Source organism: Lethenteron reissneri, chromosome 15 (assembly GCF_015708825.2).
Source record: "Lethenteron reissneri isolate LAM-NWPU_2019-01 chromosome 15, ASM1570882v1, whole genome shotgun sequence".
Classification (NCBI taxonomy): Eukaryota; Metazoa; Chordata; class Hyperoartia; order Petromyzontiformes; family Petromyzontidae; genus Lethenteron; species Lethenteron reissneri.
Genome location: NC_083793.1, coordinates 1,488,056 through 1,506,920, shown reverse-complemented (window position 1 = coordinate 1,506,920; position 18,865 = coordinate 1,488,056). Strand labels below are relative to the sequence as shown.

The 18,865-nt window shown below is 50.1% G+C and overlaps 1 protein-coding gene across 12 annotated transcripts in view; it reads left to right on the top strand.

Moving 5' to 3' along the window:
* LOC133342575 (forkhead box protein P1-like) overlaps positions 1–18,865 on the top strand; it is a 397,236-nt gene that overhangs the window by 359,926 nt on the left and 18,445 nt on the right. For 10 of the 12 annotated variants that reach the window (XM_061551765.1, XM_061551773.1, XM_061551771.1 and 7 more), the window contains 4 exons: positions 1,703–1,824; positions 4,408–4,477; positions 5,212–5,265; positions 18,477–18,637. In XM_061551765.1, the coding sequence (XP_061407749.1) occupies positions 1,703–1,824; positions 4,408–4,477; positions 5,212–5,265; positions 18,477–18,637 (407 nt within the window). The remainder of the gene's footprint in view (positions 1–1,702; positions 1,825–4,407; positions 4,478–5,211; positions 5,266–18,476; positions 18,638–18,865) is intronic. The other 2 variants (XM_061551770.1, XM_061551769.1) reach the window with 1 other exon arrangement.

Below are 18,865 nucleotides of genomic sequence, written 5' to 3'. Positions count from 1 at the left end.
TGGCAGCCACGGGCCTGCCGTGAAGGCCTCCCGAGCACTCGAGAAGAAACTTCGGAGTCACGTGGAATGATTTCGCCTTTTCTTTCCTGTAGCACCCATACCGAATGTCAAGGTAAAGACGCAGCCCTGCAATGCCTTGCTTACCCCACCGCTGGCAGAAGGGCCTCGGCTAAAGGGAAATCTGGGGAGGCCAGACATCACCATTGGAACCTCATTTGCCAGTAAAAAATATGATAATTGTTTTTTTACCCTTCTATCTGGCAACAAAACTGACACCTTTTTTACAAGGAGTCATGTTTGCATAGACCACAATACCTGCAGTCAGTTTTTTGTTTGCATTATGACTGCAGGTATTGTGGTCTATGCAAACATAACTCCTTGTAAAAAAGGTGTCAGTTTTGTTGCCAGATAGAAGGGTAAAAAAACAATTATCAGGCCAGACATCGTGAAGGGGGTGGATCACTCAAACTTTACCCCACCACGCGTGACCTGTTGATTGACTAACTGCAATGAACCCACTTATAATGCCGTGTACGCAAAGGCGGTGGTGCGTGTGTGTGTGTGGGGGGGGGTTAAGAAACCCGCAACTGCTGTGTCACCAGGGGATGGAATCCAACCGGTGGCCTCTGCATTGCGAAGCCGTTGCTCGGCCGTGGCATTGGGATCCCAAGCGGTCATTGCTCTTCTCATTAATTCGTCTATCACAAAATTGAATCACTCCCGAGGCAATCGAGAATCTGAAGCATTTAATTATTTATTATCGCGGATTGAACAGCTGTGAGATTCACAAATGCATTTGTTGTGGAGGCTGATAAATAATACGGCCGACTGCAGGGGCTATTTTTATGTAAATGGTTTTATTACGCATCTCATTTTTGTATGTATTGTACGCGATGTTGAAGGGTTTCTTTCGCCCCAACTTTTTCAAACAAGTTGCGCCAGTTTACATTGTCTGCATTTATTCATCTTTTAATTTAGTTTTGCATTATATTGTTATTGTTTTTCGGTGACAAACCTACACCAGCCTCTTCCTTTGCATCACCCCGAGGTCTCCCTTGCGACACAGACGACGATGATGATGGTGGTGGTGGGAAGTGTTGTCACTCTGTGTGTATTGTTGGGGGGCGCACGTCAGGGGCCGCGCTCAAGGCCACCAGGGGGGCCGCCAGTGGCCCGCGGGGGCCTTGCGATGAAGAACGACGTCCTAGATAGCTCTCCAGCTAATTATTAAATAACCCGTCTTCCCTACCTCGTTATACAAAGACAAAGACCCCCCGTATAGCCTTAACATTCTGTTGGGGAAAGTGCTGATAGCGAGCACCTATTCAGGCCGAGACGGTACACGGGGGGGTGGGTGGCCAGCACTACGCCCGTCCGCCTTTGTCTCCCCAGTGGCGATGTTTACACACCAAACCAGGAACTCATTTGAGGCTTAGTCGACCTTGGAGTGGCCCAGGGCAGATTGCGATATTTGGGATCGAACTCAGGCCACCGGATTCGCAACTCGTGGACAGCTGTCGGGCGGTGTTCGGTGACTTGTCACTTCGCAGCATTGTGAGGGATGGCGGTGTATTGACGAAGACCGATTGTGACGATGACGGTGATGGCCTTGACGATCGTAGTATTACGGCCGTACCGCGGCAACCGCCGGCAGGAGCGTGCGGTGGACGCGTGCCCAACGGTGGTGGCGCTTGCCTTGCAGAACGCCGTGCGCCACAACCTGAGCCTGCACAAGTGCTTCGTGCGAGTGGAGAACGTGAAGGGCGCCGTGTGGACCGTGGACGAGATGGAGTTTCAGAAGCGACGGCCGCAGAAAATGACCGGGTGAGTGGGGGGCGCTGCGTCATTTGCGACAGCCAGGTCGCTTCTGAAAAAGCTTAAAAAGACCTATACGGCTCAGTGGGACCTTACCTGGTAAAATAAAAAATAGTTTATAATAATAGTAGCAATGGCGAAGGTGCAGCCCGGCAATTGCTTTCTCGCTCCACTTTTGGCACAAGAACCTCAACAAGGAGAGAGCTCGAGAGGGACCTCAAGCGCCTATTTTTGGCCTACTCTTCCACGATATCTTGGGAAGTTGTGGGGAGTGCCCACAGTTTACCCCACCTCCCGAGACGCCAACTGTGGAGTGCAGTGCTGGGTGGGCAGGGTCAGTGGCAATGTGGAAGCCTCGACAAAGAGGAGTAGAAGAAGGCCTCGAGCCTGGACATGGTCCTGCAATAAATAGGGACAGAGAGGTGATGGTACGGATGGCTGGGGGAATGCAGCTCTCAACAATTGGAGCAGTGGAGGAGAAGGAGCGATCAATTGCTAGAGCAGAGGAGAGTAAAGTGAGATGAGAGGGGAGAGGTAGGAGAGTGCGGGAAGGGGAGTAGAGTGAGATGAGAGGGAAGAGATAGGAGAGTGAGTGGAGTGGAATTGAGTGAGATGAGAGGGGAGAGGTATGCAAGGGTGTGTCTATGGAAGATCTTGGAAGACGGTGAGAGTGGCGATGTAGAAGTTGACTTACCGAGCGAGTCATTCATCTATTTTGTGTAGCTTTTGTGCAAATGGTGACAGCGGCTTTTGGCAAGCTATAGAACAAATACGGCATTGTGCGCTTTCAGATGCGATTCTGCGGCCGTCTGGAACGCTCTTCCAATATTAGGAAACCACTGGAGCTATGCACGTTACAGGAGGGATGTTGGCAGTGACGAACGCACTGGGATCACTGTCCACTGTCACGGATGCCTGCCAAGTACATCGCGGCATGGCGTAGAGTGATGTTTGTTGTTTAAACACTGGCTGGAATACACGCCAGTACCGTTGACATGAACAACATTGGCTTACAACAGAGAGATGTGTATAGCAGAGTAAGATATTTATATGGTGGAATAACTCCTGTGGCAAGTATGCAGGCATCTTGCTTGAATTATTATTATTATCGAAAAACATTTTTCCATTTGATTATAATAACAATAATTCCAATTGATTTACCCCCGGAAAGCAAGCTGGTAGGTCAGTGAACGGGCCCGAAGTTATGAAAGCGTGGTACTGTTCGATCCCAAAAGGATGTAGACCACGCTGTTCGTGCGCACAAAAAGAACAACAACAACTGCCTAAACATTGAAGAAAGAATACAGGAAATGTATCATTTTCCCCGAATATGTCTTCGTACTTAAATTGGCTCATGGAATCTATATACAATCTATGACACCGGCTAAACGTATACAACCGTGCGATGCACGCGTTACTGATATTCAATTGTATTCGATGTAAAACCCATCCCGATTAAATGCGCCTTATTTCCACGTGTGCACATCCGCATTGTGTTTGTGTGGTTGTGGGGGTGGCGGTGTGGCGCTACAACACCCACTGCACCGATCTCCACTCGCCCCGGTACAATTCCTGGCCGTAATCAACAGCACGTGCGTCGCTTGGCGTCTGAACCTGGCCAGTACCTCCCTTCAAGTCGACCCGACTTAACATTGATGCTCCCTGACGTGTATTGACATCGTCACTGGGGAGACAAAGGTGGCTCGTGGCGCACGGTGCCAGCCACACCGCGCCACACGCCTGTGCCCACGACGGTCTTTGTCGCGGCTAAGACGAGCGCGTTTGTTCACGCGCGCGCACCGTATTTGTTCACACGCGGTGCAGTTTATTTATTCCCCGGATGATTCCTATGCTCTCTCGGAGCTCTGGGTGTTTATTAACAAGGCAATTCGTGAGTGTCCCGAGAGCGTGTTCCCACTTAATTCCGTACAGACGCGTATTAATATTTCTTTAATCAAAATCAATTGCTCGAGCGAGCGTCGGATTACTTCCAGGGACGGGCCGCCAACGGCACGCGCCCCCTGATCGTGCGTCGCTCGGCTCTAAATGCGCGCCTTTTACCCCCCCACCCAGCCCCCCCTCCTCGTTCCCTGGCACCCGCACGCAGGCACACACACGTGCGTGCGTGCGTGTGTGCGTGCACGTGTGTGTGTGTGTGCGTGTGTGCGTGCGTGCGTGCGCCACAAGTGCCGCCTGCGTTTTGTTATGGAAAGAAATAAATAATTGCCGCCCCTCCCAGCCCGCAATGGCACAAACTGCATATTTACTTGTCAGATTGTAAAAATGCAATTGGATTTAATGCACCTGTCAAATTTACAACGGCGCCGTTCCAAGATTCATGTGCGCGCCGCGTGTCAGGCGGCGATAATGAAAAGCACAAACGATCGCCCGGCTCCGTTCAATCGCGCCGATGTGCATTTAAAGAGCGCGCGTGCGCCCCTAATAAAGCTCTCGCGCCTTTACTCCCATCGCGCCCCTTCCTGCGCGTGTGCGTCGGAACACGTAGCTCGTTCGGACGCGGCCCGCTTGATTTACGGAGTGCGATCTCCGGCCGTGTTTGTTTGTGTGTCTGCGTGCGCGTCTCTGGTGCAGGAGCCCTTCACTCGTGAAATCTATGCAGACCGGACTGGGATACGGAGCTGCGTTAAATGCAAGTTTGCAGGTCAGTTGTTACATCCAGCAACATCAGGTCATCATCATCATCAGCAGCAGCAGCAGCAGCATCATCTTAAATAGCTCTCCCACGTGTTCTTTGGGTTGTACCGCGTGTTGCTCAGCATCATGTCCGACGTTTTTCGCTCCGGAAGCTTCTTCAGGAACTGAATCTATTTCCTCCTGGTAGAGGTGAGTAGGAAGCGTCCTTTAGCATGTGGAGCGAAACGTCGGACATCGCGCCGAGCAACAACACGCAGTTCAACCCGAAAACCCGTCGGAGATCTCTACAGCACAGACACAAAAGCGCAAAAGCCTCCGCAGTAGTATCGTCATCATTTATATTTTATTAACGCCAGGTGAGAGCCCATTGAGACTAGAAATCTCTTTTTCAAGGCATACCTGGTTCAAAAGAGCACCAATGGTTAAAGGCAGGGCGAAAGACCATCACACAGAGTGTGAAGCATCGTCATCAGCATCACCGTCGATAACTTTTTTACAGAGCACTTAACAAGCAGATGAAATTTCACCATCTCGAATGAACATTGTGTCCACGAAGCATACTGCCATTTCTTGAAAGAAACTAACACGCGGGGTGTCCCTGAAAAACAGATGCACATCTTAGTGGGTTCTCTCGTGTTTGAAGTTTGATCAGTAGTAACAACGACAACAAGTTTGATCAATATAACGTCGACAACAAGACTAATTCCTTACAACCCTTTGTCAATCCACTGCTGAATGAAGGCCTCCCAATGCTGTGTCAGTCATGGGGTTGTTGGACCATACTTCACCATGCTGGTCAGTACGGGTTGGCGTCGGGGTGGGCCAAAAGCAAACGGTTCAGATAACATTCACCACCGTGGCTGGAAATCGAACTCGGGTCAATGAATGGGTGCAAAACACAGTGCGCTAACCGCTGTGCCACCACTCCGCCTTAGTCTTAATGCTGTCCTCAAAGTATGGAAATCACCAATGATTAAAAACTGGAAACTGTTATTACAATTAGTCATGGAGAAATGATACCACTTCTTTATTAATGCGGTAAATTCTCACTGGGTATCATGGTTCTATGTGAACCAGAGTGCCTGCAGAATGCCCACATAATCGAGGGGATGACACTGAAACACACCTATAGGCGGGTGATTAAAATACGAATTCATAACAAATTCCACCGCCGTTGGTAATTTGCGACAATGTCTCAGGGCCATAATGAAGGTTTTTGTTGTAAATGTTGTGGGTTTATTCTCCAACACAGCAGTGTGCTGAAGTTGTTACTCATTGGCATGTTTTGTTTACGTGACAAATTGGTGTGGGTTAACGACACGTTTCTATTTACGCGATTTATCCACTAAAAAATGATTTTATTATTAATAATATTGGTTGAGAAAGCCTACCACGTGTTCAAATGTTTGAGGGCCACAAATAGGATTGAACTCTGGCCATTGTCCACGTGGATGTGGAGACATGTAACAAGTAATGATATCCCTGCTGGAGCTTGAGCACACGTGTTATCGATGGGAAATGAGAATATTAAGATAGGGAAGTTGCAGAGCGACCTTCGAGGAAGCTCCTGAATGTTGCATGCAGGGTAATAATGCTTAGAGAGGCCCGGCATTCCTCGAGGAGATAAGGATGCGCAACGAGGAAGTTCAGAGTAGAACTTGGGATATGTGTGGTAGGGAGGAAGAGCAGAATACCAGTGAAGGAATTGCGGCGGTTTCTCCGCACACGGGACAAAGTAGGACCACTGATGCCAGAAAGGAGTAAACTTTAAGTCTGGAGTTTGGAGAGCAAATTGCTGCTTTCATGCAACTACAGGATCTGTCAGGAGGTGGGAAGCAATCACAGGAATGTGTGAACGTCAGCGGCGATGGTGCTGTTGAAGAGTAGCTGGAGCCAAGGAGCGATTGAGACGCTCACCTTGCCGTGCCCGGTTGATTGAGAGTTTTGTTTTTTTCTCCAAGATACTGCAGTAGGGGTAAAAGTAACAAAAGGTCACGCGATCCTCATTCCCAGCTGCCACAATCTGCGCTAAAGCACCGGCACCGGTACAATGCGTGAACGCCGGCGGGGAGACAAACGCGGCGGCGGCGGCACGCGTTCTGCCCCGACGACGCAATAGGCGCCCGTCCCAAATAGCCGTCGGAAAAAGGAAGACAGCCTTTTGTCTGCTCCGCAGCAGTAACGCTCGGTTGTGCGACCGCGGCTGCTTGAACGCACCACCCGACAAAGCGGAGGCACCAGCTGCGTCTGAGCGGCGGAACTCGTTCACTCGCTCGGAGCGAGCGAGAGCCTTTCCCGAGCCCACGCACCGCTCATATGCAAACATGATTCCGATTGATACCGCACACTTTTACTTTAAGCTTAAATAAGGGCACTGTATGTCGCACTTAGCCTGGCATGAATGTTAGATAAGTTAGTAGCCTTCCCGTTGGCATTGATTACGTTAAGCGTGGGTGACGTAGCGGTTAGCAGACACCGCGCTTCGAACCCGGCGCCCCGAGTTCGATTCCCGCTCACTCTCAACATCAGTGACCAATATCTGAACAGGTCCTGGGCCTCTCCTATAGGCCGACTGAGTGTTAAGTGAGTACCTGGTGTGGCGGTGCGTTAACGTCAGCACCGGGGAAACCAACGGGGCGAGTGTGTGGTGCTGGCCCCCTCACCCGTTGTGGGCCGTGCCAGCCTTCGTAGGCGCTACTCGCTAGCAGCAATTGCCACTTGCCACAGCTGCCTTTTTTTGTGTGGGGATTGGTGGTGCAGTGGTTCACACACTGCGATATGATCCCATGAGCCAGGTTCAATCCCTGGCCTTGCACAGCATCAGGCGGTCAAGTCACACTTAACCCAGTCCTGGCCTCTGCTACGTTAACTCTGCATTAGCACGTGGCAGATTAACATCAGTGTTACGCAGACACAGGTCGCCAGGCATAGCGGTGGCTATAACATCCCTGCATGGGCCGTGCTGGACATGATATGTCCTCGCTAACAGCACTGCGTTTCAACATTGATCAAGGATGTGTGAGTGAATGTATGATGCGCGTATGTTGGTGTGTGTGTATGTTTGTGTCACTTTGTGCGTTGATGTGTACGGCGTTCCATTTCATTAAGGACATTATCGTCCGTAAAATGTCATACCCCTTAAACGAAAATGGGCATTATTTATGAACGCAATCACGGCTCGGTTACATTAGCGATACGCCAAAAGACAGACCAAAAAATTGTTCTAAATGTTCCAAAGCCAAGGGTTCTATTATTACCCATTCCCTTTTCATCTAAATATAGCGGAGGGATAATTATAAAGGTGATGTGGTGCCTGGTGGTCCTTGTGACACTATCGGTGCTTAATTATTAACGAGAAACCCTGCACACTATTGGAATCACATTGCTCCTTACGGATTATCTACGTTGTATATTCCACTGCACAAATCAAACGAACGCTTTTTATCATTCCCAATTAATACGTTTGAAGAAACGTATTTTCGTTGTGTTTAATGGAGTAGAATGTCACGTGTGAATTAAGTCGCGTTCATACAAACAATCGGTTAACTATTTGTGCCATTATTATTTGCAGCCCGTTGTCAATTCCACTGCTGGATAAAGGCCTCCCCCACACCATTGTCAGTCATGGGGGTTGTTTGACCATACTTCACCACAATGGTCAGTACAGATTTTGAGAATGGGGGGTGGGCCAGAGCTGGTTCAGATGACATTCACCGCGATGTTAGCTCAACGGTGGCTAGGAAATCAAATTCACCTCGCAGGATTCATTGCACAGTGCGCTAACTCCTGTGCCGCCACTCCCCCTATAGATATTTCGAACCAAGGGTGGGACATTGCTAAGTCAAGGTCCAGAGGTCATCACGGCCAATGCTGCTGATGCCATCGTTTTCTTCCTTAATAACATTTATTTATCTTGCACTATATCATTCCAAATATTCTGAGACTCTTTGAACCCTCGGTTGTTGCAGAGTCAACACAACGTCCAAGGACTGTCATATCTCACAATGTTTACAAACGTGTGGCAGGAGCCGTGGCTTTATTTAGAACAGGCAAGAGCCAACAAACATCGCGTATCTTTTGAAAGGGAGACCTGGGGTATTATTATTTTTAAAATATATATGTTGTATAAACTAGTTTAGCTCAGACAATTTTGTGAATTCCACATTTATATGGAGTTGATGAGTTTCTTCGTGGAAAATTTTGTTTAGCTTTTCACAAATCGGTGGTTGTATACTGATGGGGCCCTGCCATCTAAATCACTCTATTTTTGTTACCGCTTTCTAAACCTGTGAAGCGCCTTGCCTTAAGGCACTCTTTAAACATGAAACAAGATAAGAGTCGAACCCCAACAAGGATTTGAACTCGCAAACCGCCTGATTGCGAGGTCAATGTGTTTCAACTGATGCCTCACTCTGTAATGTGTGTACATAGTGTATGTAGCCAAACACATCCCCACGTCACCAGCTGCACGTTGACACAAAGATCACCGTCCTACTTTCTTTAATAACCGAGATCTCTTTGTCCAAACAAACAGACAGATACAAAGACGTAATGACAGAATGTGAAAAACGGCTTTGGAACACTCCTTAAGAGCATCCGTTATCTCTATTTTATTTTCAATTAAAAGTCTCGCCCCCGTTACCCATGTTTTTTTGGTTTTAATCGGTGGTTGTAGCAGCATCTCAGGCACACTGACAAATAAATTGTACCGTCATTGTCAGCTGAAATAACCGCACGAGCAGTCCTCCGCATGCGAGGACCACGACTAGCGGTGTCAAAGTGGCCACCGAGGATTAGATTCACCAACATACAAAGACAAAGATCCCCCGTATAGCCTTAACAGACTGTTGAGGCAAGTGCTGTTAGTGAGTAGCACCTATGAAGGCCGGAACAGCACACGAGGGGGTGGGTAGCCAGCACCACGCCTGACTGCCTTTGTCTCCCCAGTAGCGATGCTTGCACACAGCACCAGGTACTCATTTGAGGCTGAGTTGGCCTAGCGGAGGTCCACGAGCAGTTCAGACAATGCTCACTGGTGTTGGCCGTGAGCAGGAATCGAACTGGGGTTCGCTGGATTCGTAGCGCAGCGTGCTAACCGCACACACACACATGCAGTAACACGAATGTGTGCAGCGCACGGAGCATTGCATGCGGGGCATTAGGCATTCTTCAGTGACCCCAACGCTTTTGGCCATAATGTGCCATGACAGCTCCTGTTTATGATGATGCTCCTGATTGAAGAGTGGTCGGCCACCATGAAATTTTCACGCAAATGAAGGCGCGGTCCTGAAAATTTAATACGCGCGGAGCACTCTGATTAAATTGTAGCCAAAGTTTGCAAGCGGCGTGGTCAGCGCACGCCCTATCACGGTGTGTACCGTCTCGGCCCCGCGACGCGGAGCTAAACAACACCCCTTTGTTTTAATCGTGGGCATCCGCGCAGAGTCTCAAGCCCCTCCGTGTCTTCTCAGGAGGGTCCTGCTTGTGCATTGTGCGACACCTGGCCAAGTGTTTTTTGAGCCACCAGCCCAAGATAAAACGACGACACCACTGCGAGAACACTGCCGGCCGCTTGCGAGTGGGAAAGCGCCCCGCATCCACCGTGCGCAGAGCTCGGCAGCCTACTTCCTGTACTGCCTCGACTCGCGGTGGTCGAAACGACGGCTTCTGTGGCCTCCTGGCAGTCTAAATGGGGCCGACCGCAATCAGTCGGTCGATCGGCAGGTCGCGCGTGTGGCGGGGTAAAGCGTGGGCACTCCCACCTCTCTCAAGACGTCTGGCCAGCGTAGAAGAGTAGGCCAAACGCCTGGAGCTCCCTCTAGTGGAGGCCCTTCCGCCAGCAGCGGCGCGAGCGAGGCATTGCGGGGTCTGCGCCTCTATCGCTTGTGTGTGTTTACCGAGGGTGAAAAAGCTCCATTAAGCCGTTGTTCATCACAACCGTTATCATTGCAGTTAATTTGGGGACAATTGGCGTGTTCCGTGAAGGCTGTGCCCGGGATTAAATGCATTGTTATTATTGATGATAATGTGTTCTAGTGAATAGTTGGAAACTCCATTGTGTGCCGGGTGAGAGTGATTCGCTTGCTTTGGCACTCACAACAATGAGCCGGGCAGCAGGAGTGCATGAAATATTCGTCTTCCTTAATGTGTTATGCAAATTCGCTATTAATTAAATATTCCTCTTACAATGCGCCCATATAAATGAATTAAATATTTTTTTTCCCAATGAACAAACACCAAATGCACAGCTAAGATTACGCTCAAATAGAATTATAATTCATTAAATAATTGCAATCACGCGATATTAGTCACATCCCCGCGGGATTAAATGGATTCCTTAATTATATTTAGACGAGAGGATCCGGTATTTACGGAACATTAAGCCATCGTCAGTCCGAGGGACATCCACTGCGGAGACGGAGCGATCAAATCAGTTGACGTGCAGGGTGCTCGTCGGATGATTACACTGCGGGATCATTGTACCTTGGGGAGGCCTTCATCCAGCAGTGGATTGAACGTGGCTAATGATGACTGTGATGAGGATAACCATTCTCAATCCGCTGCCAAGCCGTGGTCTTGTCCACGCAGGCGATGGTTTCACCGCTGCTTGGAGCGTCGCTGCTTCACTCCGCTTGGCGCCCCTACGCGCGACGCGACCAATTCTAGTCCGCTCCGCTCGGTGCCCTGAGTGAGTGGGCGAGTTTGCGTGTGAACACAGCCACACGTCGACTGCCTTGGCAGCGACAGATAAGCGCACGTGAATACGCACACTCGCACCGTTCATCATGAACGCTGCCGTCATCATCGGCTATGATCAATCCACTGCTGGATGAAGGCCTCTCCCTGAGCTGAACACAACGTCCAAGGACTGTGGCCGCTGCTTTATCGGAAAAAAATATAAATACGTAGGCAAGACGTTTCGGACGATGGCTCTACTTCAGAGCACGGAGAAAACGTGTCTCTTTTTACAGATGACAATCTTGGTCAGAGGAATTATAGCAATACGAGTAGGTGATCGAACAGTGTTAGGTCCTCATTTGCAATGCATTTCTTTAGTTTCCTCTCACACACGACGATCCTTCGTGAGAAGAAATTGGCCAAACATACGAAGTTGCTTCCATACAAAGGAGGCTTTGCATCTCATTGTGGCTTCCCTAGATGTATAGAAGACATCGCCGTCGATTGCGGCGAGAGTGGCGGGACAGCGGTTGGCTCACGGTGCTGTGGACCCAGATCCCCCCCCCCCCCCCCCAGTTCAATTCCCATTGTCTACCACGGCCTTCGTTCACTCTGTCTACCACGACCTTCGTTCTCTCTTGTCTACCACGACCTTCGTTCTCTCTGTCTACCACGACCTTATTTCTCTCTGTCTACCACGACCTTCGTTCTCTCTGTCTACCACGACCTTATTTCTCTCTGTCTACCACGACCTTATTTCTCTCTGTCTACCACGACCTTATTTCTCTCTGTCTACCACGACCTTATTTCTCTCTGTCTACCACGACCTTATTTCTCTCTGTCTACCACGACCTTATTTCTCTCTGTCTACCACGACCTTATTTCTCTCTGTCTACCACGACCTTATTTCTCTCTGTCTACCACGACCTTATTTCTCTCTGTCTACCACGACCTTATTTCTCTCTGTCTACCACGACCTTATTTCTCTCTGTCTACCACGACCTTCGTTCTCTCTTGTCTACCACGACCTTCGTTCTCTCTTGTCTACCACGACCTTCGTTCTCTCTTGTCTACCACGACCTTCGTTCTCTCTTGTCTACCACGACCTTCGTTCTCTCTGTCTACCACGACCTTCGTTCTCTCTGTCTACCACGACCTTCGTTCTCTCTGTCTACCACGGCCTTCGACAGTGCTGCTGTTTGTTTCGGGCCGTTGTCATTTTTGGCCTTCGGGCAACCGCCGAGGCTGCGCATGGCGGTCACCACGAGCTCACACCTCTCTTGAGCAGCGAGACGCAGGCCTTGATGTTGACTGCTGTCCGTGCGCAGCGCAGCCGCTGTATCAGCCGTGGCACAGAGGTCATGTGTACTCAGCCCACGGCCACCTGGAAACACATCCCATGAAGGTTACAATCAATGCATTGCTCTGGGGTGGCTTTGGGGCTCCCAGCCTTCGCTAATGAACACTCCAGTACAGAGGGGTCGTCTGTCTGGCGAGCTCAGGATTATAATAATGATGATGCTCTTCACATCGAATGATTAAGACATTTGGTATTCGCGCCATTTGCATAGCAAGTGGCTATCACGAATGCGCTCCGTTTCACTGATGTAGCCCGCAGCAGTTCCACGGTAGGAGGCGACGTTGGCATCTTTAACGTCTCCTGTGTTTGGCTACCAGGGTGGCCGCGGGGTTTGAACCGCGAACATCTGCAACGAGCAGAAGAGTGCGCTACCGCTTGGCCACGTTACCGCCAATTGTTTGGAGCTCCGAGACAACAGACGCGATCCTGGGGTAACATCCATGTCCTAGCCACGCATGACTAAGCCAGCTCTTCCAGTGCAGCGAGTGGATGATCTCAGCCCAGTCCCCAATGATTCCACACACACGCACGTGCGCACAAGCAAAAACAACACGTTTGTTTTTTTCACTTAACTTCCATCTGAGTATTAAAAACACTCTGGCTGGCTGGCCATGCAGGCAGGCAGAGCCACCTGGGTGTGCGTGAGATGCCTCTTGAAACGGATTCAGGAAATGTTCACTCGACGATGCTCTCTGGGCGGCGGGACTGTGGTCGCTCCGACCGAACACGTCCTCACGCCCTGCGGTACAACTGCCGTAGGCAGTCACCGGGGCTGTGTGACCATCGCCTGCAAGGTGCAGAGTCCTCTTGTGTGTTGAGCCTCGCTGGCGTGGTCATCTCACCCCGCTGTGTGCCCTCCAGTCACTCTTCTTTCTTTCCCCTTCTCTCTCTCTCTCGTCTCCTACTTCCCTCTCCTCTGCTTCTCTTTCCTGCCTGAGGTCACAACTCGGTTTGTGTTCTTATTAGATCCGTTCGGCTGTTCTGGACACGGGTTGCCGCTTGTTTGTTGAAAATAAATCAATATCCATACAAGAAAGACACACAATCACTAACAAACTAAGTAAACATGTCGGTAAATGTGCCAGTGGCGTTAAGATGTATCTTTGTGTTTGCTCAGCCACCTGGGGCATTTCACTTCAAAGGTCGCGCTCTGTTGGCCGCGGGACCCGCCGCGTGGACTTCTCCCGGACTCGCTCCTGGGCCGATCGGCGCCAATTGGTCACGGTCCTCCCGGGCCCTCGGATCGATGTCCGGCTCGATCGCTGTTGAGGTCACGCTGACCTTTCAAGGGCATCAGCATTATCATCGCAGTCCATGAACAGATAGCTCGTAAATCTCGCCACCGCGGCAGCCACGGTGGCACCTTGCCTGGTATACATGGAGTCGATCCCAGCCCTGACACCTGTATATTTGGAGTTTGCGTGTCTTTCTCACCGTTTCCGGGTCCAACGATTTTCCCCTCCACATTTAGAATCAACATCACGCGTTCAGAGTATTTGACTGCAATACATTTCCACGTGATAAGCCACTTAGTTGAGCTATAATTTGTGGCCAGGTCGCTTCTGAAAAAGAACTATATGGCTGGGTGGGCCTGGTCAAATATAAAATAGTTTTTAATAGTTTGTATCGGTGTTCACTGCACATTTTGTAATTTGTTTCCACTTACCTCTGTCTCTCGTACCAACATCCTCACTTGGTGCACACCTTGCTGCCACCAATCTCGCGATGTCGTCACCAAGCCATTCTCCTCTCTTTCTGCTTCCTTACATTTTTCCCAAACAACAACAACACTTACATTTTTCCCGAACAACAACAACAACACTTACATTTTTCCGATGGATGTCACACCCTGCAGTCGCGTCGATCTGGCTGAGTGCAGCTGTGTGTCGGGAAGCACTTGACTCACGGTCACGAGGTCACGAGTTCGAATCCCATTCGAGAGGGGGCAATACTGTATTCCACACAGATGGGACAGGTGGAATCGACATTTGTTGCTGTCCTGCATTCACCTGGCAAAACTTAGAATATACCACCACCACCACAACGGCCACGGGAAGGGAGTTTCAAAACATGTGCGGTGATCCACCAACCTTGGCTGCCTCCACAGTGTTGGACTGCAGGCCGCATGCATAGCCACCACCGCTTCATAGACAATACACCTCCTTTCCAAATTAGTCTCTTCACATAAAAAATATAAAATAAATTGCACATCCCATTGGCCGGACGGCCTTCTGGGAATGATGTTTTTCAGCAGCATTGGTTTAATACACACAACACTCTTCGTGCCACATCCAGTGTCTCATCAGCCGGTTCAGGGCTTGCTTCAACCAGAGTAAGCCCCAAACGCTTTCCTGAATGTCCCTTTGGCTCGATTCACATCGTGACGGATGTTTATTCTCATGAGAAATAAGTAAAAAAATTGAAATTTTAAACTCAAAGTCATGCCAACGTCACTGTCGACTTCGCAATGGGTGTTTCTTTTCAGGCATGATCTCGAGCGACGATCGTTTAATCAGCGTTGCGTAAATACATAATTGCAGGGGCATGACAAGTGCTCAGCGTGATGTGAATATTCATAGGCTGCGCGGAGTGGAAAATGTTTCCATAATTGCGATTATCGGCAGCGGCTGCTGTTGCGTCACAGCGGATTACGGTGCTGGTGAGGAAACTATTCACACCGGACCACCAGAATGTCTAAAAAACACGCGCTATCAAAAATTCCACCCCTGTTGTTTAGCACGCCGCACGAGATAATGGTATCGCTTTATTTTCACGTTTCACCACGGTTGAAGATTACTCAGACGATAGCGGTGTAGTGGCGGTAACGGTCCTGGAGAACCCGGTTCAGTACACAGTGATCATAACAATAATCATATTTTATTGAATTACAATAGTTAGTTTTGTATAGCGTCGTTCATGCAAATTACGTAATTTTTGCACAGAGGGACGGGAAAGCCAAGGCGAGCGGGGGAAAGGCATCCAGAACCCGTGCAACCACATGTCCAACGTTCTGTGGTCCTCCTATGTTGGGATGTTTGACCAACTCCACTCCTGAGTGAGTGTATACACATGCGGGTAAAGCGGAGAACCCAGAGAGAACCCACGCGTGTGAGCGGGTCAACACCCCATCCCTGTACAGATGTAGATTTACCCACTTGCTGTACTGCTATCGTAGCCTGGCAATCCAGGAGTTGGCAACCTCGACACCCACGGGTATGGAGTTTCAAGAATGTGTGTGACCCACCAACCCTTGCCACCGGTGTGCTGGATGAAAGGTGTTCTGGTGTTGCCGTAATCGTTCTGTTGTTGAGGCATCTGTCCTGGGAAATCTGTAAGTCTTCCCGCAACATTCCAGTTTTAGTTGTTTCACGATGCGCCACTCAAGACAATGTATTTATATGCATGCCTCCCATCTTCTGACATCGTGACATATTAGTCTTCCCAGGATATGTCCCGGGTTATTGTTTTCTGTTGACCCTCAGAGTTGGCACCAGTCGCAACTGGTATTAGAACACGGACGAAACATCTCCCTTGGGTTGACTTAGCCTAAAGTGATCACCCCGTTCAGAGTGCCAATTAAAGCACTGGCTAGAGAACGATGGACAGGTATGCATGTTGGTGGCCATTGGCTCCTAATGGAATGGTCTGAGGTCAGTTTTTAATTGCTGCTAAGGCTGCAGAGATTAACTGCACCCATGATGCAAAAAATTATGATTTAGGCACAGAATTAAATGCAAGAATATTTTTAAAATATATTTTTTGCTGCATTTAGCAGCCTCTGGAGTGGTCTTTTGAGCTTAAACACGAATAACAAAGCATGTAGTCTTGCACGCATGCACATTGGTGTGTTTATCGTTAACGTAAGAATCGATATTCATCGACAACATTTGACATCGCGCTCTAATAATTTATAATATTAGAAATTACTGACAGGGTATGAATGAGCACCATCTAGCATTTGGCGGGAGAGGCGTGTTAAGGTGCTGTCATCGTGCAGGCAGCGTTAATTTAGCCGCTTGACGATATCCGTCCACCCACCCACGGTCATTGTTGACGAATAATGATCTTCACTAATTTCGTCAACTAAATCGACCCTGCTCTCCCGGGCCCATTCCCTGGCCATGACGCGGGGCTCTGACAGCCGCGGGAATTCCAGAAGGGCCTCCGTCGTTCGTCTCACGACAGCGACAGTAGCGGTTAAACTCAAAATAAAGAATACATTTACGACAATAAAACAAAAGGTACAAAATAAATCCATCCGTCTGAATAAGCGGCGTGCAGCGTACCTCCCCGGTGCCACGGGTAAACTCGCGGAGAGCAAACGCGTGCCCCTTAATAATTCACGCTTTGGCTAGAAGGGACAGTCTGTCGTTTCGCCTGCCCTAATGCAAGGAGGCGTCGTGGAAGACTGCTTGGGCCCCTTGGGTTCGGAGCGTGGCCCGAAGCCTTCCCCGCCCGTGGAAGCACGATGATCGCGTGAAACTGAGCGGCGTGGCTTTCCCAAATCCTTGATGGTCCTGGTTGCCCTCTTGAACCAACCAAGTCGTCCCAATTAGCAGCGACTCAAACAAACAAGTGCGTTGGGAGGGCTGCGAAGTAGGGCACGGTGATACCTGCAGGTACCGCGTCCAATACCCAAAGTAACGGGATTGCTGCTGATTGTGGCATGCATCATGCCAGTATCTCAGTCCTGGCAACGATAATTATCGTGTACAAGTGTCTTGTGCTTCATTGGGCTCGGGGCAGTACGCATTTCCATTGGCAGCCCAGGCACGCGGTAGAAATTCCACATTCGTATCGCAGAGGATAGGGATGGTGGAATGGGTAGCACACTGGCCTTGCAATCCAGAGGTCCCCGGTTTGACCCCCTGCCGCAGCCGGTAAAGGATTAATAAATACCCATCAACGCCTCTGTCCTCGCAGCAGTAATCAGAATCAAAATCTTTATGTGTGGGTACTCTTACCTTTTGTCAGACATTCTACCAACATGGAAGAGTAGGCCAAATCACCCTGTATTGGAGGCCTGTCTGCCAGTGGTGGCATGATCAATTAGGTACAGAGCTGCACCTTTACCTTTGGCACCTTATGGCAGGCTTTTGTCTCCCGAGCAAAACGTATTTTTAAACAATGTCAAAATGTCTCTTTGTTTTTCAACACTCCTCTTGTTTTGCTGATACTGTAACCGAATCATTCGGCCCATCTGCCCATGACGTGATTCCTTGATTTGATTGGCTTTCTCAGGTGCCACGGTGGCGAGATGTTAACTACCTCGCCTCGTATGCAGGACGCGGTGGGTTCTATACCAACCCTGATGCCTGCTGCTGTATGTTTGGACTTTGCGTGTCTCTCTCCCCGTGGAAGTGTGGATTTATCCAGGTCCATGCCTCTAGAGTGTTTGGCCGCTCTACATTTACATGTGATATTCCACTTTGTTGAGCTCTCATTTGTGGCCAGGTCGCTTCTGAAAGAGCTACATAGCTCAGTGGGCCTTACCTGGTGAAATAACAAAAATATATTCAGCACACATTGGCATGCTTCTGGCCACACCACCCCTCTTCAGTTGCCATGCGCTACTCGCTAACTGCACTTGCCCTAACAGCCTGTTAAAGGCTTTCCGGGTGATCTTTGTCTTTGTGCATGAAAAGCAGTTACATTGTGAGCTCCTAAATGAAAGTGATCTGAGAGTGAGGCATGCGCCTTAACTAAACAGCCGAGGCAAGATTAGAGGGTTACGCTTAAAAGAAAGGGGGGGGGGGCAGTGGCAGTCCGCTGGCGCGCTGCAACCACCGCACCTAAAAACACCTAAGTTTGATTCCCAGCCACGGAAAATTGACGGCGTCGGTGTCATCGAGCGTCGCGTCACAGCTCGCCCCCCCCCTCCCCTCGCGAGTGTACAAGACTCCATCGTATTTGGGGGTCGGTGGCGCCCGTGGCGGTGCGCCGTCGTCGTTGTCCGCGCTGTGCGCAGGCGGCGCTGGCGGAGACGAACCTGCCCCTGCTGGGCGGGCTGGGGAACCCGGTGACGGCGGCGGCGCTCATGGCGAGCCACGAGGAGCTCAACGGACTCCTGGAGCACGCCAGCAGCAACGGCAGCGGCAGCAGCGCCGGCCACTCGCCCCCGCACGCGCTGTGAGCCCCGCGTTGAACACGCACGCCGTCGCGCTCCTCGCGCGTCTGAACGCGGTTTCGCACGTGTGCCCGCTTCGCCGTTTGCATCGTCCTGGTGCTGCTCGCCTTTTAGCGACCCTTGGTCCGGCGCTGGTCAGACGAGGCCTGCACCAGAGGCTGCCTCTGGTGCAGGCCAACCCCATCGCTGCCAACCCACACGGTTTAGCCCGTATTCTTGTGCAGGGAAAT